Source organism: Uloborus diversus, chromosome 6, assembly GCF_026930045.1.
Source record: "Uloborus diversus isolate 005 chromosome 6, Udiv.v.3.1, whole genome shotgun sequence".
Classification (NCBI taxonomy): Eukaryota; Metazoa; Arthropoda; class Arachnida; order Araneae; family Uloboridae; genus Uloborus; species Uloborus diversus.
This window is the reverse complement of record NC_072736.1, coordinates 70647902-70675897: the sequence shown is the minus strand read 5'-3', so window position 1 is coordinate 70675897 and position 27996 is coordinate 70647902. Positions and strand designations below refer to the sequence as shown.

General features: G+C 34.0%; 1 protein-coding gene across 1 annotated transcript in view; it reads left to right on the top strand.

The window, feature by feature from the left end:
• The first annotated feature begins 617 nt into the window (after window positions 1–617).
• Window positions 618–27996, top strand: part of LOC129224804 (uncharacterized) — a 58475-nt gene continuing 31096 nt past the window's right edge. The window contains exon 1 of the mRNA XM_054859353.1: window positions 618–1617. Coding sequence (XP_054715328.1) covers window positions 618–1617 — 1000 coding nt within the window. The remainder of the gene's footprint in view (window positions 1618–27996) is intronic.

The window sequence follows — 27996 nt, the reverse complement described above, 5'->3', positions numbered from 1 at the left end:
AATTGATGATGCAGAAGGTAAAGTTAAATAATCTGCCGTGGAAAAAGTTATGCTATATATAGATTTTGTTGTAGCTAGAAATGGATTTTTCCCCCAGAAAAAACTGCATAAAAAATGGAAAAAGAAAGCCAAGGCATGAGCATATGACTTTTTTCTAAAGGAACCAAGTAGTCTTTTAACTAAAAACACGGCCTCTCACCTCAGAAACATGTGTTCACAGTAACATGCTTTTTTTTTTATTGTGAATGGAAGTGTCTCACACTTTAAGAAAAACCAAACTTCCAGTTCCAATTCCAAACTTTTCGTCGAAAGTAAGTCTCTCAAAAACACATGAGACATTGAGCAAACTGTCCTTGCCTGAGGGAGTTAAGAATATTAGTTCCTTAAATGTTCACTACATTGATGACTCTGCCGAGTCTTCTTCTTTAAATAAAGCACTCGATGAATCAAAGAACGAACATACACTCGAAGAAACCGCGCAGCAGAGTTTAAACAAACAATCTTTCAAAAACGAAGATTGTCAAGTGCAAGGAAAAGACTCAAATCACAAATGTCTTTCATTTTCTGAAATCCTCTCAAAATTGGAATCGGTCAACCGTAGCACAAAACTCGCGCTTATGCCATTAGAAACTGACATCGAATTTATTGACACATCGGTAAATAATTCTGATTTTAGTGTCACTACTGTGTCGTCAGTTACTTCTTCTCAATTGCATAACGACCCTGTCGAATCGGTTTCTTCTGCGGTATCAGAAGTAACTTCCGGGTATGAAAATATCCCTCCAAAAGAATTCGACTTTTCACTGCAAAAAATGGCTTTTACTACTTCACAGGCAGAATCTTATATTAAGCAAATGCCTTCAACTTCTTACGCATCTAGTGCCGTTCTATTGGCGGACACTGATTTTATGCACAACACTGGAGCTACTTCCAAGAAGTTATCAGTGGATTCAACTCAATTGTTCGGAAGCAATGAATCTGGGATTGTTTTTCAGTTTCCTAACATGGCGATTCCTCCAGATATCCAATTTATTGACGAAACAGGTTCACACTACAATGCTGACGCTTCCAAAAATCCTCAACCTATTGACGTTATTCACAGCAGCTTTAGAATTCCAAAGAAACCCCCATCAAGACGTCGTCTATGTAGGCACCATAGTGACAGTGAAACAAGACAACAGTATCAGGATAGGGCCTCAAGCACCCCCAGATATAATCCAGAAATGAGACCTCGAACTAAAAGAGTGAGACGATCAGTTTCAGCGATTGAAGGTAACAAGTCACGTTACAGACCACGTGTTAGGAGAAGCGTTAGTGACAGATCTGGACTCATAGTAGCTGGAAAGCACTTGGCAATTCCCAGATCTAGACCACATAGTATCAGTGATATCCGTTCTTCTAAGTGTAGTTCTACAAAGACGCTAGCAAGCAATTTATCAATGTCTGATGTTGTCGCTGTAGAATTAGGAATGAGGAACATTCCAGGACTCACTGCAAAAGAAGCCAGAAGAAAACGGATAGTGTGCACAGTTATGGTGATAACGATGACAATTTTAATAGTTAGTGCAATACTTGTAGTGGTTACCTTGTTTCTTTCGCCAGAGGTCGATGCAATATGTAAGTAATCAATAATTTCATTTTTTTAAAGTAAAATAACAAACATGTTAAAACCGTAACCAATGGCTACTTTTCAAGGCAAGCCATCTGAAAGCAACTTTTATAAATATGCAGATAAATAAAAAATAAAGTTTTGCATGCGGGCCATGAATCATTGTTACAAAGAAACAGAGGCGTAGGAACTTTGTAGACGTAGGGGGAGCTGGGACACAGTATAAGAAGTGTCTGGAATCTAAGGGGCAGAAGCAGTGGAGCAACCAGAATTTTTTTTTTTGGGGGGGGCACCTAAATTTTTTCCCCATAAAACATTAGTTTCGAAACTTCCATCTCTTATATAATATTGTACATATACAATTGTTTATGGAGAGAATGAGGTGATTGGTTTTGAAAAGGGGTCAGTTAGTACTCGAAGATGAGCACGTAGAAATAAAGGAGTTTCGGGGTGCCCTCCCCCGGAAAATTTTCAAAATTCTTGTTCTAAAAGCTAATTTTAGGTGATCTTTGGTAATGTTAAGGGGAGAAAAGGTTCGAATACCCTCCCTGAAAATTTTTCGAAATTAATGTCTTAAAAACGCGATTATATGCCATATTTGTTGCTTTTAGGGAAAATATGACTCGAAGGATTGTCGTCGATCGATTTTTCGAATCGATTTACATCTCCGTCTCAATTTCTGGAATTCGAAGTCCTAAAAACGTAATTGTACACAACCTTCAATGATGTCAGGGTAAAAGGCTGTACTAGGGCTCTACTCTGGAAATGTTTCAAAATTGAAGTCCTACTAGGGAGCGTTTTTCAATGATGTAATCAGAAAAGGTTCATACGTTTCTTCTTATTTTTTTCGAAATTGTAGTCGCTAAAAAAACGCGACTGTAGATCATATTTGTTGGCGTTAGGGGTCCAGCAATTTTTTGAAATTGAAGTCCCAAAAACAGAACATTACATAATCTCCAATGTTGTTGGAGGGCAAGGCATTCAGGGACTCTCTTCCGGAAATTTTCAAGGAATTGAGTCTTGAAAACAAAATTTGAGGCGCTCGGTAATAATTTTGGAGGAAAAGGGAGGCCTCGACAGCGTAGCATTTAGAAGACTTTCTTATTTTCTGAGAACTAGAAAATGGGGAATAGATAAAACAGGAGACCGGTGAAACAGAACGTTGGAAATGTGTTAAAATGAATTGTTCATTATATATTACATTGTTCAGATAAATTTTTGTGAAAGTCTTCGGTAGAAACTATAAAATATTTTTGGCGTTTTTTTCTGCAATAATAGATGAAAGGTAACGATTTTGGTATGAAAATATATCTGTAAGTGATGAAAAAATCGTAATTTTGAGAAAGCAAAAAAACAAGAATAACTGTAACTTCGTAAAGTATAATCTGAGGGATCAGATAACTTAAAATGAGATAAGTTTTTGGAAAGTTGAAATTATTTGAACAAGTTCAACATTGTTTGAACAAGTACAAACAACCTTAGTAACCTTTTTTCAGTGATGTCTGTAGCACCTTACATGTTATTCATATTTAAATGCCAAACTGGCTCACTATTATCTCTTTTTGTGATCATGGGACAAAAAAAACGGCACGCAAAACTAATAAGAATATGAAATGAACTGCGACGCCGCTCTCGAAAGTTCAGGTGGGGAGAAAACCAATATTGGTACTGGTACTGCTTTTCGCAGGCCGCGGGGTAGAGCCCACTTTTCCGCATTTCTGGAATCAAGAGATGTTTTAACAGTGAAAAAAGGGTGAAGGTGAATTCATGTGCACTGACCACTCCGTCTGCCTCCTGCTTTTGTTGCTTATTGGGTGGAAATTCCTAGAAAAGGCAGATCACATTTTTGAAATCAGGTTTGATAAAATCAATGTACGGTAATAAGCAGCAGTGCAAGAATTTTTTGGGGGAGCTGAGCCTGTCTGAAATATTCCAGGGGGAGCTCAAGCTCCCCCAGCTCCTCCGGTTTCTACGCCTATGCAAAGAAAGATGGTAACAAAGACTTGAGGTCGTAATCAAGCATTATAGTTAGGTGTCTCCTACTTTTCGTCGACACGAAATTTCCTTCCTCTATATTTTTCAGTTTCAACCTTACTTTTTGATAGTATTTAAGGGCAGAGGAAATTTCAAATGTCGTCAAAAAGTAGGGTAATCCATTAGTTACTTTTAATGCAAGAGCTATCATAGTTTTTTTTTTATTCACATAGTTTGTGGTTCGAAATCATCTTGTCTACTGAATTCTTGCACATAATGGCAGATATATTTTAGTTAGTTTAAGAAAAAATAAGGTAATTTTTCCTTAAACAGTCTAATGCTTCACGCAATTATTGTAATACCGAAATAATTCTCATTTATGCTTATAAGGTAGATATTTTGGTATATATCGCGACTAACAGATTAAAAATATTTGTCCATTTTTTAAATATGTGTATCATAATAACAGTCCCTCCCCCCCCCCCCCCCATAAAAAGTGTATTCCTTCGCTTTATAAACTTCTAGTTGCAAAAATACCATAGTAAAAATCAATATCGATAATTTAATCCATCTTTTTCAGTGTTGTCTAGGACGTTTGCAATATTTCTATTGTATATCGTCTACGCTTCCGGGCATTTTGTTGTAAAGTGCTACATATTTTATCAGAATTTATGACTGCATCATTTCTAAACTTAGTTAATTTCTAGCTGATCCGTACGACTCATTCGAGCTCGATTCAAGGAACTAAAAATCCTTTTCTTTTCTCTCTCTCTCTTTTTTTTTTTTTTTTTGAATAACAGCAAAAAGTTTATTCATTTGTTTATTTTCCGCTTATAGCAGAACAAAAAGATTTAGATTGATATCATACCTCTGGCGTTTGATGACGCATTAAGGAAGTAATGGCGTATCCACAAAAAACACTTTGAGAAATAATATTAATACGATTTAGCATGTTAAAATAAACTATTGTCTCCGATTTTAATGCAAAAACACAATTGGGTTTTTAATCCTGCCTCCAATGAGTTAATAATATATATTCATAGAAATTTGACACAATATTCAACTGAGGAAGATCTGTCATTCAAAAACTACATTTTCCTGCCTTTTTCAATGCTCTTAACAATCCGGCTAAAGTAAATCCACCTCGGGATTCCATATACTATGCACTAAATCAATGTGAAATAAAGTAAAAATCTAATTGAAATATATGCCTCTATTTTGTTGGAATAATTTTAAGAAGTTGTACTGCAATTTAATATGTTAAAATTAATGTTTCGTTTTCTCTTATTAAAAACAACAGAAATCTTGCTCAAAATCCTAAAAGAAGTTTAGATTATATATTCATGGAAATTTGAATCATAACTCTGCTGAAGGAAATAAATCTTTGTACAAGTATAAGCTTTGAATAAATGTCACAGATGTAGTTATGTTAATATTCCATGCTAAAAATGTACATACCTTATCAAGTAAGACCAATTTACCCCCTTTTTACGTACTTGCTTTAAAATTAAATAAAAGTGCACAACTTACGTATACCTTCTAACGGAATAAGTGGGGTTTCATCTGATTTCGCTAAGAAAAAAAAATATTGAAAGCAGTATTTTTGAACCTAATACAATGTTTTAGCATTTAAACATTATATTAGTTCATTCCAATGATGAACTTATTAAATATAAGATAAATTAAGTCAATAGGTGAAATTTTTTTGGGGTCAAAACTGTTGTATAAAGTTTCATAAACGATCTTTTCTAAAAAAAGAGACCACCTACCAATATTATTATACTTAAGTTTCTTAAGAAAATTATGTTATTTTATCAGTGTTTTTAAACGTTACAAGATAATAACATTAAATAAAATACCCATATCACATTTTATACATAACAAAAGATGTCTCTCTAACTTTTTTTTTTAACAGAGTCTAAAAAAAGGGAGGGTTTTTTTTTTTTTTTTTTTTTTTTTTTTTTTTTTGTCAGAACGATGCTTCGAGTTGTACATTAATGACTTACTTTACTTAATGCATTCTTAATGATGATAAAATAGTAACTAATTATGGTGTCTCAGGCGTTATTAGCAACTTTTTTTTTCTGTTATGATGTTTCAATATCATTATTATAATAATTTTTTGTCTGGTTAAAAACTTATTTGAAACATCTAGAATTATTGTGGCCTTTTTGATGTTTTCTTTCTTATGAGTGAGATTATACATATGCTAGTACTTGCAATAAAAACAACCTGACTTGTAACAGAAATAAACGATATATTACCTAGCAGAATTTTATTTTTCAGCTTAGCGAAAGCAGTTTTTCTTTTACGTTTGTTATTGTAATTTCATGCAACATAGCGCCTAGACCGTTCTGCCGATTTTCATGAAATTTGGCACAAAGTTAGTTTGTAGCATGGGAGTGTGCACCTCGAAGCGATTTTTCGAAAATTCGATTTTGTTCTTTTTCTATTTTAATTTTAAGAATATTTTCCGGAGCAAAATTATCATCTGATGGACGAGTAAATTACGAAATTATCATGACGTGGAATGGGAGAGCGAATGAACGTAGCCAATTGGCGAGAAATTCGTCATCTATTATTTGTAAATATTTAGGCGAACGAATGACCTTTTAATTTTCAACTACGGACGAAACCGTGCGGGTACCACTACTGTACAAATAAAAGGAATTGAAAAGAGTTACAAAAAAAAAAAAAAACTCTGCAAAGAGCTGTTTCGAGGTTATGAAAACAAACCCCTTCATCAGACTAGACTTGTCCACTTGTCCATCGTCGGACTTTGTGTACCGTTTTTGTTTTATGCACTGATGAAGGGGTTCGTGTTTATAACTTCGAAACAGCTGTTTGCAGAAATTTTTAACGCTTTTTAATTGCTTTTGTTTGTACGTGTATACACGTTGCCATATTTTTACTCATTCCATTGTACACAGTTTTTGACTGCGTTTTTACTTATGAGGCAATGAGAAGCAAAGGGATGTAAGTGCCAAAATTGAAAATTTGGAGATAACCAGTAAAAGTGGTAGGTGCCCCTCTCCTCTGGGGCAAGAGATGGTACTAGTAGCTTCAATTAGGTGCTGCTATACAGCATGATTTAGAACAAAAAAAAACAATGAAAGCATACCTAGGACCTTATCTTTAAACACGTTTCACTCAAAACTTGAAAATGTCCTCTTACATCCTTTTGCTTCTCACTGCCTCTAACGTTGTAACATTTTCGTTTGCTTTTCCTTTAAGGACAGTTACTTAATTTTACAGAAAAGGAAGTATTGTATTCGCGAAAAAAAAATTTCACTCAAAAATCAACCTTAATTGCCATTTTACTCACCCCCGAATGAATGATGAGGGTTTTTTTCGACTCGACCACACGTGGATAAGTGCCTAAGAACGTATAGACACGCGAAATATCCATTCTGACGATTCCCGGGTTAGTTACAACGAGTTTTCTCGTGACGTCTGTATGTACGTATGTATGTGCGGATGTATGTCGCATAACTCAAGAACGGTATGTCCTAGAAAGTAGAAATTTGCTACGTAGACTCCTAGTGAGGTCTAGTTGTGCACCTCCACTTTTGGTTGCATTTGGGTGTTTCTAAAGGGGTCTTTTTGGGCCTTTTTTGGAGGGAAATCATTGTTAATTTCGATGTAAACTCAAGTGGTGTTATAATATGGCGGACATTTATTCATCACTGTTTTCTATTCTCAAAAATGAATGTCAAGAATATTTTTCCGTATTGTACTCTTGATTATAAAACACCGCATATTTACGATTTTTACTACTCAAGTAATTCTTTTGGTGCAATAATACGGATACTTTGTTTCATGAGTTAATACTAAAAAGGAGAGAGAGAGAGAGAATAAAGAAAAAATAAATAAAATCACTCATGAAAAAATGGCTGCATAAATAACTTAAACAATGTATTAAAACTGAATTTGTTTCTTTCGTTTTCTGTGAAATTTAGTTATTTGCTGTTTCCACATTTGTAATTAGGGTGACAATTGACGGATATACATGCGACGGAAGCAGTATTACAACTTCGTGCATGAATATAAAGGACATGAATATATATGATTCAGGGTAACAAAGTAAACCGCATATTATGTTTTCAACTGTCAATCTTCTTTTTCTCTCATCTAAGGATTGAACACGCTTACCTTGTCGGTTATGGATTGAATATTAGTTATGCGCATGCGTATATTTATGTAATTTTTAAACATTTTCAAATTTAAAGCACAAAAGAATTTAGTTAACTTAAATAAAGTCATTTTTAAAATCTTAATGTCTTTAAGAAAATCATTATTGGCCTAGGAAGGGTTCGTTTGACTTTTAGAGAGCACTTGCCAAAAATGAGCTTAAGATTTTATCCAAGACCCACCCATTTTGTATTTTTTTAGTTTACTTAATTTTTTTTAACCTAAAATCTTGTATTATCTCTGTAGTTTACATCTGATTTTTCTTTTTATACCGTAACATTAGATTAAAGCATACGGTTTGCCATTTTTAACAACAACATTATAAACTTCTAAAAAATCAATAAATGGAACAAAAAGTAGCAAAATAAAATCTATAAAAATGAAAATACTAAAAACTTGTTTCTGTTTTAAGCGGTTTTGGAATTCAATGTCAGGAAGAATTATCAAAGATTGATAACGTAACGGTAAGCAATAACCATGCATAAAGAAAAACTCAGAAAAAAAACTTGTTTACATAATTTGGTGAGTAAACGCTAAAAATGATGACTCGCCAAATTTTGCCAACAGTTTTTTTCTCAATGGAATGGTTGGAGTTGACCCTTAACAAAATCTTTGATTGCTTTTTGCTCCCTAACTAGCACTTTTAACATTACCTCTGCTGTGAAGTTAAAGGTGTAAAAGTTGCCACAATTATGAAACTCAATTTGGAAATTCTGTCTATTTTAAATTCTTAAACATTCAAAAAGGTTTTTTAAAAAAGAGAAAAAAAACTCTTACTCTAAACTTTAGTGAAACAAATAAATCATCACCTTCAGGCATTCCATTTATTTTCAATCTCATTATTTTTATTTCGCTTCTATTAAAGAATTAATTCTTCAATTGAGCTTCCTCATTTTTTAAGCATTTTGAAAAATAAAATCTCCGAATAATTAAAAATAATGTATAGCTTATCCCGTTATTTATTGTTGAAATTGAGGGCTAAAACATGTTAAGAAGTTCCGTGATAAAAAATACTAATTACGATGCTGGGTTAAAACGTAGGATTAATTTTAATTGCGAATCAATACTCTACTAGGTATCGTTTAAAATATCTTCATTTTGAACCATGAAATCAATTCCGGTACCTTTTAGAAATTCTGAAACCCTTCTCCTAATTTTAAATCGATTTACTTATATGCTTTCTTCTTTTAAATGTTAACGAAGACATTATCTGAATCTCTTTTAAACTAAAAATCGTTGCTCTTCGTTTTAAGCAAAAGATAGAGTAGCTTAAAGTAATGGTGGAGAACTACGCTCTATAGAAAGTACTTGTATGCTTAATTAAGTATAGAACGGGCTATTGAAAAGCAAGAGCATTCTCTGAATCTAATCCTTAGTGATTTAATGAAAAAGTATTTTGAAATCGGAAATGCTAAGTTTTTTTTTAGCAAACCGATGATAGTTTTTTAAGCTTTTTATTTCTACTTTCTTTTTTTAATTTATTTTTATTTTTTAATGTAAAAAACTCAACTGATGCGCTGAAAAAGTTGTTGCTAAAAATAGAAGAAATCATTTTTGTGGCAAACAAAAATTGAAAATGAATAGCATTTTTAAAAGCGTTAATGTAAGCAATTTGTGTATTTTTATTTCTTCTGCGGATGTTAGAAAACTAATTGCTAAAAAAATAAACTAAATATCATTAAAACAAGATATTTAACGAAAGAATAACTGTTAATATGTGAATATGTATCTAGGGTGCAAATGGTCTGCATGTATTACAGCTGAAGGCCGCATACTTCAACAACTGCTTGAAACCAGTTTTGAAAACTAAAATGTTGTATAAAAGGTCTGTATGTAATAATTTAGAATTATTTATTACCTGTTTCGTATCTTTCAGTCCCTGACTTTATTTACAATGTGCATGTAGCTATTCGACTTTGCGTTTACGGCCATATTTTCTGCATGATTCGTGCTTGTAATTGTGTGAACTGAATGCAGATTATTAAGCAACAGCTCCTAATCTCTCTGTGTATGCAGAATACAATGCTTTCGAAGCACTTCTTCACCGTTAAATTTTCATTTCAAACTAATCAACGAAATGAAATTAGAGTGCTAATTACTATAGGAACATACGAGTATTAATAGCTGTATGCCATATTTGTACATTTTCTCTAGTCTATTTGCGCAGCCTTTTTATGCTTCATATGCAATCAAAGTTTGATTACTTTAATTTACACAACATATAGCTTTTTAATATCACGAGATTTTAGTTAAATATAGTAAACTCCCCATTGTCGGCGTTCAGAATATTGGCGGTTCGAATTATCGACGGGACTTTTTACATTTTTTTTTCTTTTTAACTGTCAGTAAACGTTTTTACTTCCTTTTACAAAAACGGAAGTATTGTATTCGCGAAAAAATTTTCACTCAAAAATCGACCTTAATTTCCATTTTACTCACCCCCGAATGAATGTTGAGTTTTTTTTTCCCGACTCGACCACACGCACATATGTACCTAAGAAAGTATAGACGCCCGAAATATCCATTTTGACGTTTCCCGAGTTAAGTACAACGAGTTTTCTCGTGACGTCTGTATGTACGTATGTATTTGCGTATGTGTGTATGTATGTCGCATAACTCAAGAACGGTACGTCTTAGAAAGTTGAAATTTGGTACATAGACTCCTAGTGGGGTCTAGTTGTGCACCTCCCCTTTTGGTTGCATTCGAGCGTTTCTAAAGGGGTCTTTTGCCCCTTTTTGGGCAGAAATCATTGTTAATTTCGATGTAAACTTAAATAGCGTTATAATCTGTCGGACACTTGGCAATATATCGCCAGTGTTTTGGTCGCCAAGTTTTGTTACAAACTTGGGGGGTCACAAAAAATCGATTTTCGAATTTCTTCCGCGGCACCACCCTAAAATGTGCCAATGGACTAGAAAAGATGATTGACAAAGTTTCAGCTTAATCCGATAAAATTAACACGTGCCACAAAGAGGCTAAAGTTACAAAAAACAGCGATTTTTAGCAAAAAGTCGTAGTTTTTCCTGTTTAAAACAAAAACTTTTCATCCTAGAAATTTCGTTCTGGTCTCAGTTTATAGGAAATTTTATTCTAGTGATGAAATGTTTTATCCATTTTTTTAAAAAAAATTACAGAATGGTTCTTGGCATTATTCAGGTCAGGTCATGGAAGATATCATCAATAAAGAATTTTCATGCAAAGACCTAAAAGCATTACAATATTCAATTACATTTTTTTGCTCTTTGTTAATTTTAATTTATCCATTAAAAAGGCTTTATTTGGAGGCATTTTAAAATTTAAATGCTACAAATTGATGATTTAAAATAAAATAACGAAGCAGTTCAGAAGAGAAAGCAGAGTTAAAAACTACAAAAAAGAAAGGGAAAAAAATCTAATGCATTTTATTTCTTACACTTTTAAATGACGTACACTGAAAAGACATACATCATTATGTTATTACTTTTCATTGACAAATCAAAGAGGTAATGTTTTCGATATGGTAGATTTTTATGAATGTGGAAAAATGTGCCTGCATTCAGACATAATTTGTAGTAGTGTATTAGTTTTACATCTCTTTCAGCTGTGACATTGACAACCCGTAAACTGTTTACTATCTTTTTAGTTTCAATATAATATTGGTTTCTACACTATTCATCAAGATCAGTATTTAAAAACTTTGTATCGATTTCAAATCTCTGTAAAAAAATTGAAATCTCTAAATAGTTGGAGGAGAAATGAAAAAATGTACTTCTTTGTCCAATAAACTAAGCTTCTTTCAGATTGAGCTGTGTTTTCTATCCCTATCATTACAATCATCTTCATTATCTCCTACTTCAGATTTTAATTTTTTTTTTTAAAGAGAAATAAAACCTTCTCTGAGGTTCAGGACCACAGATGGCTAATTATTTTATGTAGTTCTGTGACTACGTCATTTTCATAAATATTCTAGTATTGAACCACTATCTCATTTTACTAACTGTAGATCTTGTTTGGTTGGGGGCCAAAGCTGGATCGCGGACAATAAACCATACTTTTCCGTAAATTTTGATGATAAACAACCAAATATCTTCAATACCTTTTATCTCTAAATCGATTAAGGAATTGACTCATGAAAAGATATATTTTTAAAGAGTATATGAGGCAGTAAAGAGCAAAGGGATGTAATTGACAGAATTAAAATTTTGGAGATAATCATTACAAATAATAGGGGAACCTCCACTCTGCTTAGGGGCAAGAGATGGTACTAGTTGCTCTGGTAGGGTCTGTTATATAGCATGATTTAGAAAAAAAGTTAAAATGAATCTGAACTCTAAACGCGTTTTATAAAGAACTTTAAAAAGCCCACTTACATCCCTTTGCTTCTCACTACGTCATATGGCCTTTGCCATCCATCTGGTGCGATGAATAGCGCCAGGTACTCGAAACGTAACGTTGTTTGGAGAAAGACTCCCTAAACAAGTTAGGCAAAGTTGAATGGATTGCTTGTAGTCATCCTTAGGCTGCTACTGATTTTATTTTTCAAAGAGAAAGCTTGAAATTTCACCAGGATTGCTTATTTTGTCTTTAATCTTCTATACTTGCTTTGGATTGCTTCTTATCTATACCATTCATCCTGAAATTCTTGAAACATATCTGGTTGAGGACTATTGGACGTACCTGTTTTGAAAATCAAATCTTCTTTTAAACCAACTTTCAAAATGTGGTAGAGATTTGCTAAATAAAAAAACTTTTTCTGTAACAACTGTACTCAAAAAATGCAGAAGCCCTAACAAGTCCCCGTCTAAGAACACAGACCACTTTCCTGGGAATCGTAAATTTTCCTTTCAATAGGAGGGTCGAAGCCCTTACAAGACTGGGATTTTTAAGCTATTGTTTAGCTCTGACCACATAGGAATAAAGCAACGTTCCGTATTAATGGCCTCTACTGATAATTTCAATAGTTTTACACGCTGTTTTAGCTTTGAGTTTTAGAGAAAAAACTTTTGTACAGTGGAATCCTGTTACAACGAACTTCGAAATACCAGAACTTTTAGTTGTAACGAGGTTTTACTAGTAATGAAATTTAAGCAACGTAATGGAAATCAAATCAGGGCTGAAATTTTCTTTCGTTAAATCGGATATTTCGTTGTATCAGTATTCATTGTAACGGGGTTTTTGTATATATTTTTGATAATATTCCTGTTTTTGCTCTGATTACTTAGCATTGTAAGGGGGCTACAACCGTTAACTAAAAGAACTAATACAATTTATTTTTTAATGATTCATTCTTTTTAAGCAATTTTGAGGACATTAGCTACCACCTGACTTGGAAAATCCTGAATAATGTTCAATCAATTTTTACAAGAATTTAAATGAAATTAGACTTAAAGAAACTAAAATTCCTTATAAAATGAAACCAGAACGAAGTTTCTAGAATGAATAGTTTTGGTTTTACAGATGTAAAAGTACGATATTTTGCAAAAAATTGCCATTTTTCGTAACTTTAGTCCCTTTGCGGCACGTGTTAGTATCATCGAAATGACTTGAAACTTGGCAAATCACATTTTCCGGTCTATTGGTACATTTTAGGGGGCTGCCGCAAAAGATTAGTTGAAAGAAGTTTTTCCCCGTGTACCTTGTGACCACCCTAGTGATGGGTATGTCATTGTTCCTTTTTACCTTTAACCTATATTTTTTATATTCAATGTTAGCAGATCCAATGTAACAATGTTTTTAGCTGTAAATTTAAATGAATGTGTGTTATTCAAATTTTTTTAGCTGTTGTATACAATAGTAAAGTTTTTTACCAGGTGTTCGGATTATCTGTGGCCTTCATTTATCCGCGGTAACCGTGCCACCCTATTTTACGGATAATCGGTAATTTACTGTACTTTACGCAGAATCAGTTCTTGTGTTTTTAAAAACTAAAAAAAATCTCCAAAATATTTAGGATAAATTAGGGACAAAAAATCCCAAAAAGTAAAGCAGCCAAAAAAAATTGTACATTTATAATCAAAAACTACTTTTTACTTAGGTTCTTTCTTTATTAACTACCACAGCCAGAAATGTTGATACCACAAAAGCACGCATCCATTAAATATGTTTGGTTAACTGCTGATTCTTTACATCAAACGGACAGTAAAACAGTTTTACTGCAGCAGTAAAAATAAGGTCGCATTTCTAAAAGCGAAATAATGATCATTGAAATCCACAAAAATGATAAAATATCGTTAAAAGGGTAGAATATGACATAAAAATAAAAATTTCAATTTTCACTATCGCTTAGTGTCAGTTTCCATCATCATTATTGAAACGAACTAAGTTTGGACATTTTTATATATTTTCGAAAGTGCTATTACTGAGTGGCGTCTTGATCATCGTTTTAATTCACTGTTGTTAGAGTTATCCCATTACTTTTATCACAGCGCAGATAAATTTACCATTGAAATAGCACCGTTCATCAGAATCTTCCTTGCAGAGTACAGTCGAACTTGCTTATAACGAGCGAAAGGGACAGCGATATTTTCTTGTTATAACCGAGTGCTCGTAAAAACGAGTGCGCAAAACAATTCATAAGAATTCACTTTAGTTGCTTTTTTACTTCCTTTTACAAAAAAGGAAGTATTGTATTCACGAAAAAAATTTCACTCAAAAATCGGCCTTAATTTCCATTTTGCTCACCCCCGAATGAATGTCGAGTTTTTTTTTTTTTTTTTTTTTTTCGACTCGACCATACGTGGATATATGCCTAGGAACGTACAGACACCCGAAATATTCATTTTGACAATCTCCGAATTAATTACAACGAGTTTTCTCGTGACGTCCGTATGTACGTATGTATGTGCGTATGTGTGTATGTATCTCGCATAACTCAAAAACGGTATGTCCTAGAAAGTTGAAATTCGGTACGTAGGCTCCTAGTGGGGTCCAGTTGTGCACCTTTTCTTTTGGTTGCATTCGAATGTTCCTAAAAGGGTCTTTTACACCTTTTCGGGGGGAAATCACTGTTAATTTCAATGCTAATTCAAGTGGTGTTATAATTTGTCAAACACTTGGCACTATATCGCCAAGCTTTTGGCCGCCAAGTTCTGTCGCCAACTTGGTAAAAAGTTTGGCGATTTTTTTAATTTTTTTAATTTTTCAATCTGGTTTTAATTCGGCCAATGTTGGTGATATTTAAAGAATTAACCACTGAATCGCAATAAAATTTGCCAATAATGGGGAAATAAATCTGTGTAAAACGTTTTTTTGCTTCGTTCGCAAAAGCTAGGGTTGAAAATATCTAGTGTTTCCTTGCTTACTCCAAGGCGCTATTATTTTTAAGTTGGCATAAAAGGAAGTCATGTGATGCACACATCAGCTCGTTTCTTTTTCTTTTTAATCATTGCCCAGTACCAAAGAAGTAAGTTTCTTTGCTTTTAACTGTCAGCATGTCTCTAGAGTCATTGTTTTTGAGAAATACACATGTACACACAAATAGAATTTTTCAATGTTTCTTTACTCCACAAATATAAAAAAGTGCTATCATTTCTTGTTCTGAGGATTTATGATTTATCACTCACTTTGGTTGACTTTGTAATGATAAAGGAAATTTACCGAAAAAGAATAAGCTGAGAGAATAGAATTTTTATGAGTCAGAGAAAATTTGCTCGCTTTAAGCGGGGTTTGCTCGTCAAAAGCGAGTTATATTCCCATCAACTTAACATTGTATCTACCGAGTATTTCTGATGACATCGTTGAGTTCGGGTTCCCATTAAATCAGAGGTCGTTATAACCGAGCTTGACTGTGCTATGTATAATCAAAACGAGTGAATGCTGTTCTTGTATGAGAGGCATTCTGAATACAAGTAATCTTAGAGCATAGGTTTTTTTTCTTCTAGTGAACTTTATATGGTATAGAGGCAAACTAAAGAATGAACACTTTAGTGTAATTTTCTTTTAAAAATATAATACGATCATTAAAACAAACGGAATTGGGCACATGACATTTATAACACATTAGTTAGTATATGTTATTGTCTTTTTAGAAATTGGAAGATCTTTTATACTGGAAATCTTTATACACGGTTTGAATTCATTTTAAACAATTTTTGATCCCGAAAACTTGTCCCATTTTTTAGGACACCTTGAGATCCACTTTTTAAAACACTTTCCAAAACATTTCTGGTAACACTATTCAGAAAACCTACTTGGTTCAGCGCATTTTTTCAACTCTTTTGGAAACGCATTTGAGAATTTTCATTGAGCACTCACTCATACCGTTCTTCAAAACATTTTGTAGCATATTTAATGAGACACTTTTTACAGAACCTATGGTAAACTCCTTTGATTACACCAATAATGTTCGGTGTTCAGCCATATCGCGGGAGTGCTGAAAAACGCCGCCGAGCAATGATATATCTTTATCCAGGTAAGGCCATGCTTTTTGACGGCATTAGCGGCACCAACCGGCTGCGATTTACTGCAACAAATCTTCTAGCCGTATCATATCGAGCGACTCTATTGGGACATATTTCATTAACTAGTAGTTAACGAAAGCTGTTGAAATTATATTTGTGAGAAAAAAATAGTCACTAGTGTGTTCAGATGTGTTTTTAATCTCTTCTCAAATGTGTTTAAAAGTTTAAATTTCACAAATGTCTTGAGCAGGACACATTTGGAACAATTTTTGAGCACATTTAAAAATGCTTTATTTTTAATGGAGCACATTTTGGTGCACATTCAGGCAACTGAAACACTTTTTTTTTATTTAAGTGTTTCCAATGTGTACTGAGAATTGGAAGTGTGTGGCTTGGCGTCAAATTTTTTTAGGAGATTGGAATGGGAAAAAAAAGCAGCATTTCATTTAAGGAGCATCTCCAACTCTTGGGCAACACTTCACTTTCCAGGCGTTTTGTTTTTGTAAATGTATAAAAGAAAGTTACTACTGCGAATTTATCTTTAAAACAGTTTGAACTTCTTTTCTTTAAAAAAATTAAACTGTTTATTCTTTGATCCACTAACTTCATTTGTCGTCATACTTAAAGTGACCATTTAGTTCTTTTTCTCAATTCGGGACAATTAGCAAACTTAGGCATCTACAAGTGTATTTTAAAAAAAAGTAGTTAATTAAATTTGATTTTAAGCAAGCAACAAATTGTTTATTACTCTTTACTGGATCACCGTTGATGTTCCTTTGATTTTTGGACAAGGACTTCTGCGAGTACCACCGTACACTGGCCCCTGCAGGTTCCGCTCCTCTGTTCCTGAGCCTCTACCAGCCGCACTATCCACCGAAATCCGCTCCTCCTGAACGATGGCATCGTCTTACACACACCCGCTCCTACACACACACTTACACACACACGCACGCACACAAGCCTAAATAAAGATCCATACAGCGTACACGCACAAACACGGCTAAGTACATGCACATACGCGCCTACACACAAATACATACACACCTATGCACATACACACCAACGCACATACACGCGAACGCACATACACGCCTACGCACATAAACATATACGCCTACGCACATACACACACGCACACGCACATACACACACACGCCTACGCACATACACACACACGCCTACGCACATACACACACACACCTGCGCACATACACGCCTACGCACATACACGCCTACGCACATACACACACACACCTTCGCACATACACACACACGCCTGCGCACATACACACACACGCCTGCGCACATACACACACACGCCTGCGCACATACACACACTACTACACACATACACATACATGTCTACATGCAAGTGTGCACACATGTGCACATGCGCCTATACATACCACCCGCCCACACACACACCCATGCCGACACACATGCACCCGAAATTAAAATAACTGCTAAAAACTCGAATAAGATATCAGCAAAGCACTTAATTCACACCCGGGTTTTTGGTTACAAGTCTAATTTTTTCGTAATGAGTCATTTAATTAGTTTAAAAATTATATCAAGAGAAAAGTAAATTTAACCATCTGGTTAAAAAAAATCACAGAACATTCTCAAGACAAACAAAAACGTTGACACAATGGTAGTACAATATTTATTAAATTTATTCATAAACATTCACAGAAAAATCAGTGCTCTCCTTTGTGTTATCCGTTCAACTTAAATGGTGTCATTCCTGCCACAATGCAAGGACAAAATATAAATCAAATAAAATATATCTATCTATTCATAGCTTTTCTCAACCACTAATTGTTTGAATTAGAAGGCCAATCACTACCAGGCCTTTGGAATGCGTTGAACGTTGAAATTATCCGGCAGGTGGCGGTAATGGATCCGAAATCCCGCGAGAATCACCGGAACTGCCAGACGCAAGATTTCAATGAAATTCGAGCACCTTTTCTTTGTTACTCTGCTTCCCCGAAATCTGAAACAGCGCTATCGCCAAATATGTAATTAAGACGTTAATTGAAACCTCTTTGTTCATTGTTGACAAAACTAGTGTGTTAAACAATTTCTTTTCTGTTTTGACAGCATTATTTTTGCATAAAATATTGAATTTCATATTAGTTAAGTACAGAGCATAGAAACAACACAAAGGGAGATTTTATTGCTTTTTGGTAATACATATTATTGATTGAAAATAATTAATTTCTCAAAAACTGATCCCTTTAGTATGCATTTTCTTTACAGTTTAATTTTTTGCTTTATCACTATTGTTATGTATGATTTCCATAATGGGTATCAAACTGAACTTCATCTATTACTGTCATAATAATTATCTAATTAATCATTCCAAGGAAAACGGACATTTTGTCGCGCACAGGAAAGCTAATATATATCATTTAAAAAATATAAAAGAGTAAAAATATTTTGTTGAAGAAATCACAAATGCTTTTGAGCTATCATTATTTTTGTACGGGACAAAATAATGGATTTTCTGTGGGATGGTCCTAATACACTCTTTTTAGTTAATGTAAATGCCTTTTATTTACTTTTAAATGTAAATAAACTGTCACGGGTCCATTTTATTAGCACTAAAAAGAAACTTCCAAAACTATTGTCACCGCAAAGAAAATAGAACGTTTCAAATAATATGAGATATTCTTAATAACGTATTTTTTGCTGTTACCATGCTTAAACACAATGGTAGCTGTTCAAATCCAGCATAGTGCTGTGAAGTGATCGAGCATTTTGTGGTGCATTCTAGAAGAAATATGAAAGGGTTTTCTGATTTTAGTTTGTAAAATACTATAAAAATTATTTCATAGAGAAATTTACCTTAATATTGCAAGGCAAATTTATATTCTAGAAAATTTTTAATGTCTCAAATCTGGTATAGTTCAAAGAGCTATATACACTTTTTTCATTTCCTTGTCATAACGTAATGCAATCCTGTTATAACAAGGATATACAGCAAATAAAATAAAATCATAAAAGGAGGTGGAGTTATTACCCCGGTATACATACTAAACCGAATGTTTTAAACGACAACCGACTTCGTGAAAACATCCAAAATCCCTCATAAGATTTCCAAAATGCATAAGATATAGTGCAAGTTTTTGTAATAAGCAAAGTGCTTTCTAATAAATATTTGCCATTACTCGGATTTCTTCATAATTATGCGGAATATCAGCACTTTGCATTATTACCCACCCTAGTGGTTTTTCCCTAAGAAACATCACTATGAAACGAAATGTGGCTACTGTTTAATCACAAATAAAGTAGAAGGCCTATAAATTGCACATTTAATGTAATTTGCTTTCCAAAGGTATGCATATTAAACAAATAAGTGTGAAGTTGGTTTTCAGTCATAGGGATATTATGTGGCTAGATATTCACGCAATAAAATTTTAATATTTTCCACATGTTTGAAATGTTAATAAAAAATGGTTAAAGAATTTTTCAGTTTAAAAACAGGTGCTTCTAATACCGCCATCCGAATGCTCCTAATTTCGCTTACATAGAACATGTTAGAAAATAAAACAACTTAAGAACAAATATTATTTTATATTTACATGCATTTGTATGGCTTTAGTAAATCACTTTGTGCTCATACAAGTTATAACCTTATAAAATACAAAATTTTTGTTTTTCTTTTCCTTTTGTTGCGTTTTTCACTAAACCAACGAAAACCTTTCTTACATTGTCCAAGTTTCACCACATTTGTAAAATAAATGAAACCCTTTGAAAACGCCACATTTGGCGTCGTTATCGCCGTTTTGTTTTTTTCGCTCTCAACCATTCGCGCGTAGGGTGACTCATAAGTCATCAGCCGTACTGGAAGAATTATACAAGGTTCCTAATTCCTCACATTAGGGGCGCGACATCGATGTTTTTGGACTTTCGATGTTTTTGGACCATCGATGTTTTGATTTCGATGTTTTTTCGATGTTGATGTTTTTGCATTTAAATTGAAAATTATCATAAAATTTGCTCCAATTTTCTTGCTAGGTAATTAAACTTACTTATGGAGTTGCCAAAAAAAATCATTTTTTGCACCCACTTTATAAGATTAATTTTTCTGTGTGGTGGTTTTTGGGTAGATCACTACAAGATAGTAGAAGATGAACTAGAGTGAGTAGAGGTCAAAGCTATTGGAAAAACCTGACACTGGTAGTCTGGTGCCAAAACTTGCAGTCTATTTCAGTCAAGGTTCCATCGAAAAGAGATGTTTCTTTGAGTAGTGGGATAGTATGCAAAAAGAGAAATGCGCTTCGGGGGGAAAAAGTAAACAAACTTTTTTTTTCTCCAAACTGTCAGCACCAATATTCGGGGTTACTTATCGACTTCCCTCAGCAAGTCGTCCCTTTATTACTGACAATTTGTGTTTAATTATTAAGTAACAGTACATCACATATCATACCCGATCAACAGTCGGGGCCCATTCCTTTTTGAATCAAGGAACCCCGTACAATTTGAATGGGCCCCGACTGTTGATCCTTCTATTCTGTTTTTGAATTTATGATGTGTCTTATCTGTGTACGAATATAAAACTATTTGAATGGTGCAGTTATTCAGTAGTACTGAATAGCATTCTAAACTACTGCGCTTATACATTTTTCTTTTCAGTTTTTTTTTTTTTGGTTTTTACGCAGTCGGGTTTTTTGTTTTTATTTAATAATTATTTTTTATTTTCTTGAAAGGTATTTTTATGGAACTACTGACAACAGCTGCTGATCAAAACCGTGACTTAGATGACATTGGTTGATATTATTATGATCAGACTTTGTGCATGTTACTAAAGAATTTGCACTCTATCCCTAACTATATAAAATTTAACTAAAAGCCTACTACCCGTAGTTTTATATAGCTTTAACAAAAAAAAGGATACTTACTATTAATTGCTACTATCTAGATTGATGGTAAATGGAGTATTTTTATTAGTCACCTCGCTAGAAAATTCAATATATTCAGAGCACAAAAATGAGTCGAACCTGAATCTTCAAAGTTTTTTAGTTAGCTCCTGCTGTTGGTGAGTGACTCTGCAGGCTTCATTGTCTATGTCAAAGCTCCAGTCATTAGAAAATTATGATGGGCTGTATTAGAAACATAGGCGATATTTATGCCTCCTACCTTACTCACCATTGGGACATGAACCAAATTCCCCTCTCATTTTAGAAGATATCTAGCTACTATACTATATACTCTTGATAAGCACTAGAAAAATTTGCTTTATCTTCGATAGAGATTCGTTTAAAGTAAGATTTAGTGGATTCAAAAGAATTATGTTTCAATATGTCTTCCATCATTTGCAAAGTCTTGTTACACTAACTTTACGGTGGATATACAGTATGACTTCTCTCGCATGTCGCAATTACACTCGATCTTATTAAAATTCATTTAAAAGAAATTTGAACTTAAAAAGTACGATTTCTATGGGGCGTGCGTGGGTGTAGGTTAACCGCTCGCACCAATTGATAAATCACAATCAAGGAATTTTTCAAATTTAACCTACTCACCGTTGATATGTTTGTTATTCAACGTCGACGTTATCGTTTCACGGTAAGTTTTTACCTATTGAACTCAATAAACTCAAAATATTATCATTGAGTAATATAAAGGGACTAGAATCCCAAAATCAGCGCTTGGTTTGAAGAATATATTGCGCTTTGCTTCCGCTGTCTCAAAATACGCTGAATCAAGACACGCGGCAACAGCTTGCTATCTACAACGGGCCACAGCATTGAACTAATGTCGACTATGCAAATGGGCACCGTAATTCCCTCACAAGCTTTTTTGACTCTCTAGTCAAATGTGTGTGATATGCTCAGAAATACCCCATAAAAGACCATTTTCTGAAAGTAAACCCTATGTACGTGTATTTTACAAAAGCTTGAATTTTTCCTTCATTTCTTTTGAAAGTATATTTAGTCCGTTGTAAATCGTAAAATTTTCCACATCCTCCGTCCCAAATTAGTTACTACATTTGAATACCTTTGTACTGATTACTAATATTAATCATAGTACTATTTTGTTTGAATATTTTTTAGAGATTTCAGGATGTTTTGCCAACAATCAACAACATTTACTTATCAAGTCATTCCCGTCATCCTTAAATCAGTGCCAAATTAGTTTGAAAAATCCAGAACTCGCACAGTTCTAAACCACTCCCCATTTTGTATGTAAAGGGTGTTTTTTAGAGATATGGAACTTTAAGTTGGGAACACTGTTTGATCTGTGGGCCATTTTGATAGTTATCACTTGTTTTATGTTTAGTTTGGTTTGCCATTTCATCATGAATAGACAACAGGACGGTGCAACACGCCACACAGCGCGTGTCACAATTGATTTATTAAAAGAAACTTTCGGAGAACGAATAATTTCGCTTAATGGACCCGTGAATTGGCCTGCGAGATCATGCGATTTAACTACGCTAGACTATTTTTTGTGGGGCTGTGTGAAGTCTCAGGTCTACACCGATAAGCCACAGACGATTGACTCCTTGGACAACAACATTCGTCACATATCCCTCACATACGGCCCCCATTGCTGCAAAAAGTGATAGAAAATTGGACTTTCCGATTTAGACGTTCTCCAAGCCAGCCGAAGTGGCCATATACAGTGAAACCTGTGTAAGTTGACCACCTGCGGTGCACTACTTTAGTGGTCAAATTAAACAGGTGGTCAACTTACAAAGGTTGATTTATATGATAAGGGCTAATTCCGTGCCTCAAAAAAGCGGTCAACTTAGACAGGTGGTCAACTTACAAGGGTGGTCAACTTCACAGGTTTTACCAGAAATCACATTTAAATAAACGGCAAAGAATCATCTTTCGAATAAAGCCAAATTCATGGCGATTAATATCATTTTACGGTGTTTTATTTGAACCTAAAGTTCTATACCTCTAAAAAAACACCTTTTATTTTACTATCAGTAAACCAGAAAGATCAGTTTGCTTTCCATTGAATTCCTGACTCTGGAGCTAGAAGATAGTTTTGAGCAACCAGAACTATCTTCTAGCTCCAGAGCTAGAATCTGATTCCTCAGAACTAAAGAGTTCTGAGGAATCAGATAGTTCTGAGGAATGAGTTTTGAGGAATCTTCCGCCAGCCCACTGGCGGAAGATTCCTCAAAAAAAAAAAGGGGCGTAGCTTAGGAGTGAGCGAAATCTGGATTTATGGAACTAACATGGTACTGAATAAAGGAATACTTGGCAAATAAATATTGATCATTTATGACATAAAAGTACCTTAAAATCTCCGAAAAATATTTCATGAAAAATTATAAGATCATCTACTTCAATATTGAGTTCTAAACTGCCATGGGCAGGTAATAGATAGTAAATTTCTTTTATAACTATTCTGTATTTTTGTCATCTATTGTACCTCAGTTTTATTGTACAAGTTTGCTCATTTGGTTTCCGTTGATAAAAAGCGCGAAAAAAATCTCATCTAAATCCAACATTTCTCTATTAGTAATGAATCTAAAACGTGTTTCTCGAAATGTGTCAAAAACTTATTTCCTCAGATGCTGCCATTTACCTGTATTTAAGTGTAGCAACTATATTTGGGACACATTTTTCGACTTAAATCTTGTTACTGATTTGAGACGGAGGGAGTGGATTCTATTTTCCTGATTTATACACATATTTTATTTTCTCGTTCGTATACGATCAAGATAAGGTAAAAGATCTTCGATCATCAATCTTTCTCACTCTTACATCGATGCAACTGAAAGACATGGACGTGAATTCCGTTTCTATATTTATTCGTACTCCATCCATCATTTCTCTATCTGAGTGTAGTTTCAGAAGCGCCGTAATAAATCATCGTAAATTCGGAATAATTTCTTAAAAACACCGTGCAATGCTTGGCGAGAAACGCCTTTTGTAGAAGCGCTAGTCCACGATAACAACCGCTTCATTATTGTAAAAAAGCAGTCGAAAACTTTGTACTGTGTGAATAAGTAAAGTGTCACAACGTGTAAAAAGTACAAATAAAATCAATTAAAAGAGAGTTAAAAACTCAGTAAGTAGCTGTTTAGGGGCTATCAAATGCTAGCATCAGTGCATAAAAAAAAAGAATGAATGGTTCACCAATGCAAACCAAACGACTAGTGTACGAAAAATGAAAGGAAGCAAAGTAAAACGATAAGGAACCAGAAACTATTTCATCAACAGAACAGCAAGGGCACCTATACTGAGGAAAAACGTCACGGACGAAAAAAAAAATTAAAAATAAGATTTCTAAACACCATGGAAAGGGGACGTACTCGATAAATCATTAACTAAATGAAGAATAATTTTTCCAATAGTAATAAGATTCCCAAAAATCTAAATCGTAAATCGAAGAACAACCATGAATAATTTTGGCAGAAGAAAAATCGAAAATATGACTGTAAAACCTACAGTGTTGCGCAGTAGAAGAGAGTTTTAAATCTTGTTTCTTGACATAATTTTCATGTTCTTCAATACGGAATTTAAGAGAATGTCGGGTCTGTTCTATGTATGTCATTTGACACTGACAAGAAATACTATAAATGCCCCGTCTGTCAAATTCCTGAACCGGGTGTTTTTGTTGCGAAAATTTAAGTTTATTGACAGGAGAAAATGCAACAGAAAAATTACTCTATTTTAAGATTTTTGCTATTTGAAGACTGATTCTTGGAAAATGGGTAAAACACACAAACCGAATTAGAATAATTCACCGGGGCCAGTGTATGAGTTTTATTGGTTGAATTGAAAAGTTTTCTGTTTATGGTGTATATGATATCATTTGTTACCCCCGATCCAATGCAACACTTTTTAAACAGTTCAATTCCGAAGGAAGTAAATTGGAATTAGAACAAATCGTCAATGCTCGGAAAACAAAAGTTCTGAAAACCGTATCATTATTGCTCAAAATACCATATAAAGACTTTGAATATGTAATATTCATAGTTCATTGCAACAAATTGTGTGATGAAGAACATTGACTTTCCTTCAATGTAATCAAATCATATTCTCAAGCATACTCTTCACCATAACAATATTTAAAATTTTCGTTTGCTCAGTAACGGACATATCTCGTAATATATCCGTTGTTGTGACCAAAAAGAAAACTTGAAAAAAAAATGCGTTTTTAATTGAGACAGAACTCAACACATGCGAACATTTTCTAAACAAAAAATTTGCACAAGACAATAATCCTCGTATATATAATATGATCGAGTAACTCGCGATTTTCTACAATGAAACTCGCGCCACGGCATGACAATTTTATAATATGTTTTGGTAATGTTTAACATGCAGGGAAAGGCATTATTATGACAAGGCTGAACTCGATCCGATAACTTAACTGTTTTACTGGTAAGACTGTCTTTTCAGGGGGGTGAAGAAACGAAACAATAGTCAACACTGAAGAACGCTACCTACTGGAATTTAGGGTTAATCCACTGAAGTTACGGTTACAATTTCAACTATCAGAATATCACCAAGCAGGCAATGGTTTCGTTGAAGTGTCAAAAAAAGGGAAGTAATTTTCACCCGTCATATCTTGATGGGCGATTTTCTAGTATTTTATTAGTGAATTACTGACTTTTGCAAGTGCGAAACTGTGTTGCAGTTAAAGGAAATTTTTACTTTTTTTTAAAAAATAGTTTTTTCCTCGATTTTCTCCCTCTATTTATTTTAATCCGCACAGCTGTATCCTTAGAATTCCTTAACAAGGATAATATTTTGTTGTTTAATTGTAAGAGCGTATTCAATGGTGAATGGAAGCGGAATTGTAAGAAAAAAATGTTGTTCTTTGAACTCAGAAAACAGTTTTATACTATGTCGTAATATTTTTCTTCCTATTTTTCACCATGACTGCTAAGGATTACCACGCATTAACGCATGGAGAGGACAAAATACACAAATATTATTTCAAACTTCAGACTTGAGCCTGCCCATGTAAGTGAAAAGCACTATACCTCAGGATACATACTGCTGCACTTTCAGGTGGTTAAGCTGTCTGAATGGATCTTTCTTTGAAAGCAGATCTGTTTTTTGATCCAAGCTGTAACCAAGCAGCCCCAAATACACCTTGTCTCAGAGAAATTGATTAGAAATAGGAAGTTAGAGCACTTTGTAACTCAGTGACGTACCAAGTATGGGTGACACCCGGCGCGGTAATTTGTGGTGTCACCCCCTCCCCTACAGACGCAAAAGGAAAAACAGAAAAAATAAACATGAAAAAATAAACATGAAAAAATGAAGTTCATGCAATTCAGAAACAACTACATTTGTGCTATAACGAAATTTTAAGTTGGCTAATATACAAAAAACGGACAGAAGTGGGGAGACCGGGTATTTACATCCCGGAAAAATTTCAAATTTGTAGTCTTAAAAATGCATTTTAGCTTTTTTTTTTTTTTCAAAAACTTGCAATTCCACTTAGGGTGTCACCTCCCAGACATGTGACACCCGGGGCGGACACCCCGCCTCATCCCCCCTCGTAGTGACACCACTGTAACATAATGGCGACTGGTGCACAGATTCTACGTGCACCAGTCGCCATTAGCATACGCGAAGAGTCTTTGACTGCCAAGCACCGAATCCGCGATTCTTTAGTTACGAATTCAATACTTTACGTATTACCCCGGCCTAGATGAAAAGTTGGGGACTTAACTACCACACCACATTAAGCGTTCTGTTTTTAAGATAATTTTTTGCAAATTTTCAATCCAAAATTCCTTTTTTTTTTAATCGACGTCAAAGTAGAATTTTAAATTTTTTTTCATCGCGTAGCTCAAGTTTTCTTTTTTTAATTAAGGATTTTTAAGCAATTAATGTAATTAGAAACAGCTCTACAAGCAAACAAGTTAGTCTATACTGCAAAACTCGTTCTGTAACTTCAAACTTACTAACGTTTGCTATATATTAAGTAGAAAATAGCAAACGTTAGTAACTTATTCAAGTAATAGAGCGCTCACGCAAATAAGTATCTCGCAGTTTTAGTTAATAATGTAAATAAGTCAATGAAAACAGTTAAAAATTATGTTTTATTTTCAATTAAAAGCCAATCCTAAAATGAAAATAATCATACATAAAAAATAATTTAAATATCATCTTTGGGAGGATGGGAAATAAAGTATTATTTAATAAGCCCGTAAAGTTTGTTTTGTTACTTATAATGTCTCGTTGCACAAAAACCATATTGCCAGAAGTTACATGTTGAATGAATTCTACAATCCATTAATTTTATTAATGCCAGAAGCAGTAAAAAGGATTGTTGACTTCATTTTTTGTCCAATGATATTTTTTTGAGAAAAATAAACCATGTCTAATGCAATGTGCTCTTAATGTTGAGATTTTTGAATGAATCATAGAATTTTTATTGTATCGAATTACATAATGAAAGTAATTCTTATTTCTGGTCATTCAGTCGAACACCGTTTGTAGCAGAACTCCTTTTTAGCGAAGACAGATAATCTCAAACTTAAATTTCACACGAACAATGTAAATATTTGGATAAAAATGAAACAACGTTTAAAAGCACAAAAAGGATAAAAAGTTTATAGAAACGCAGACATGTTTCGGAGGCAATAGCCTCCTTCCTCAGTGCGAAATGTACATATGGATGGATCAAGGTCAAGGGACCTTGATTCATTAAATTGCGTAACCAGCAGGTTACGCAATTTAAACTCTCTCTTGACCTTGATTCATCCATATGTACATTTCGCACTGAGGAAGGAGGCTATTGCCTCCGAAACATGACTGCGTTTTTATAAACTTTTTATACTTTTTGTGCTTTTAAACGTTGTTTCATTTTTATCCAATTTACCTTGCACAAAGATATCGCTTTTCAATGTA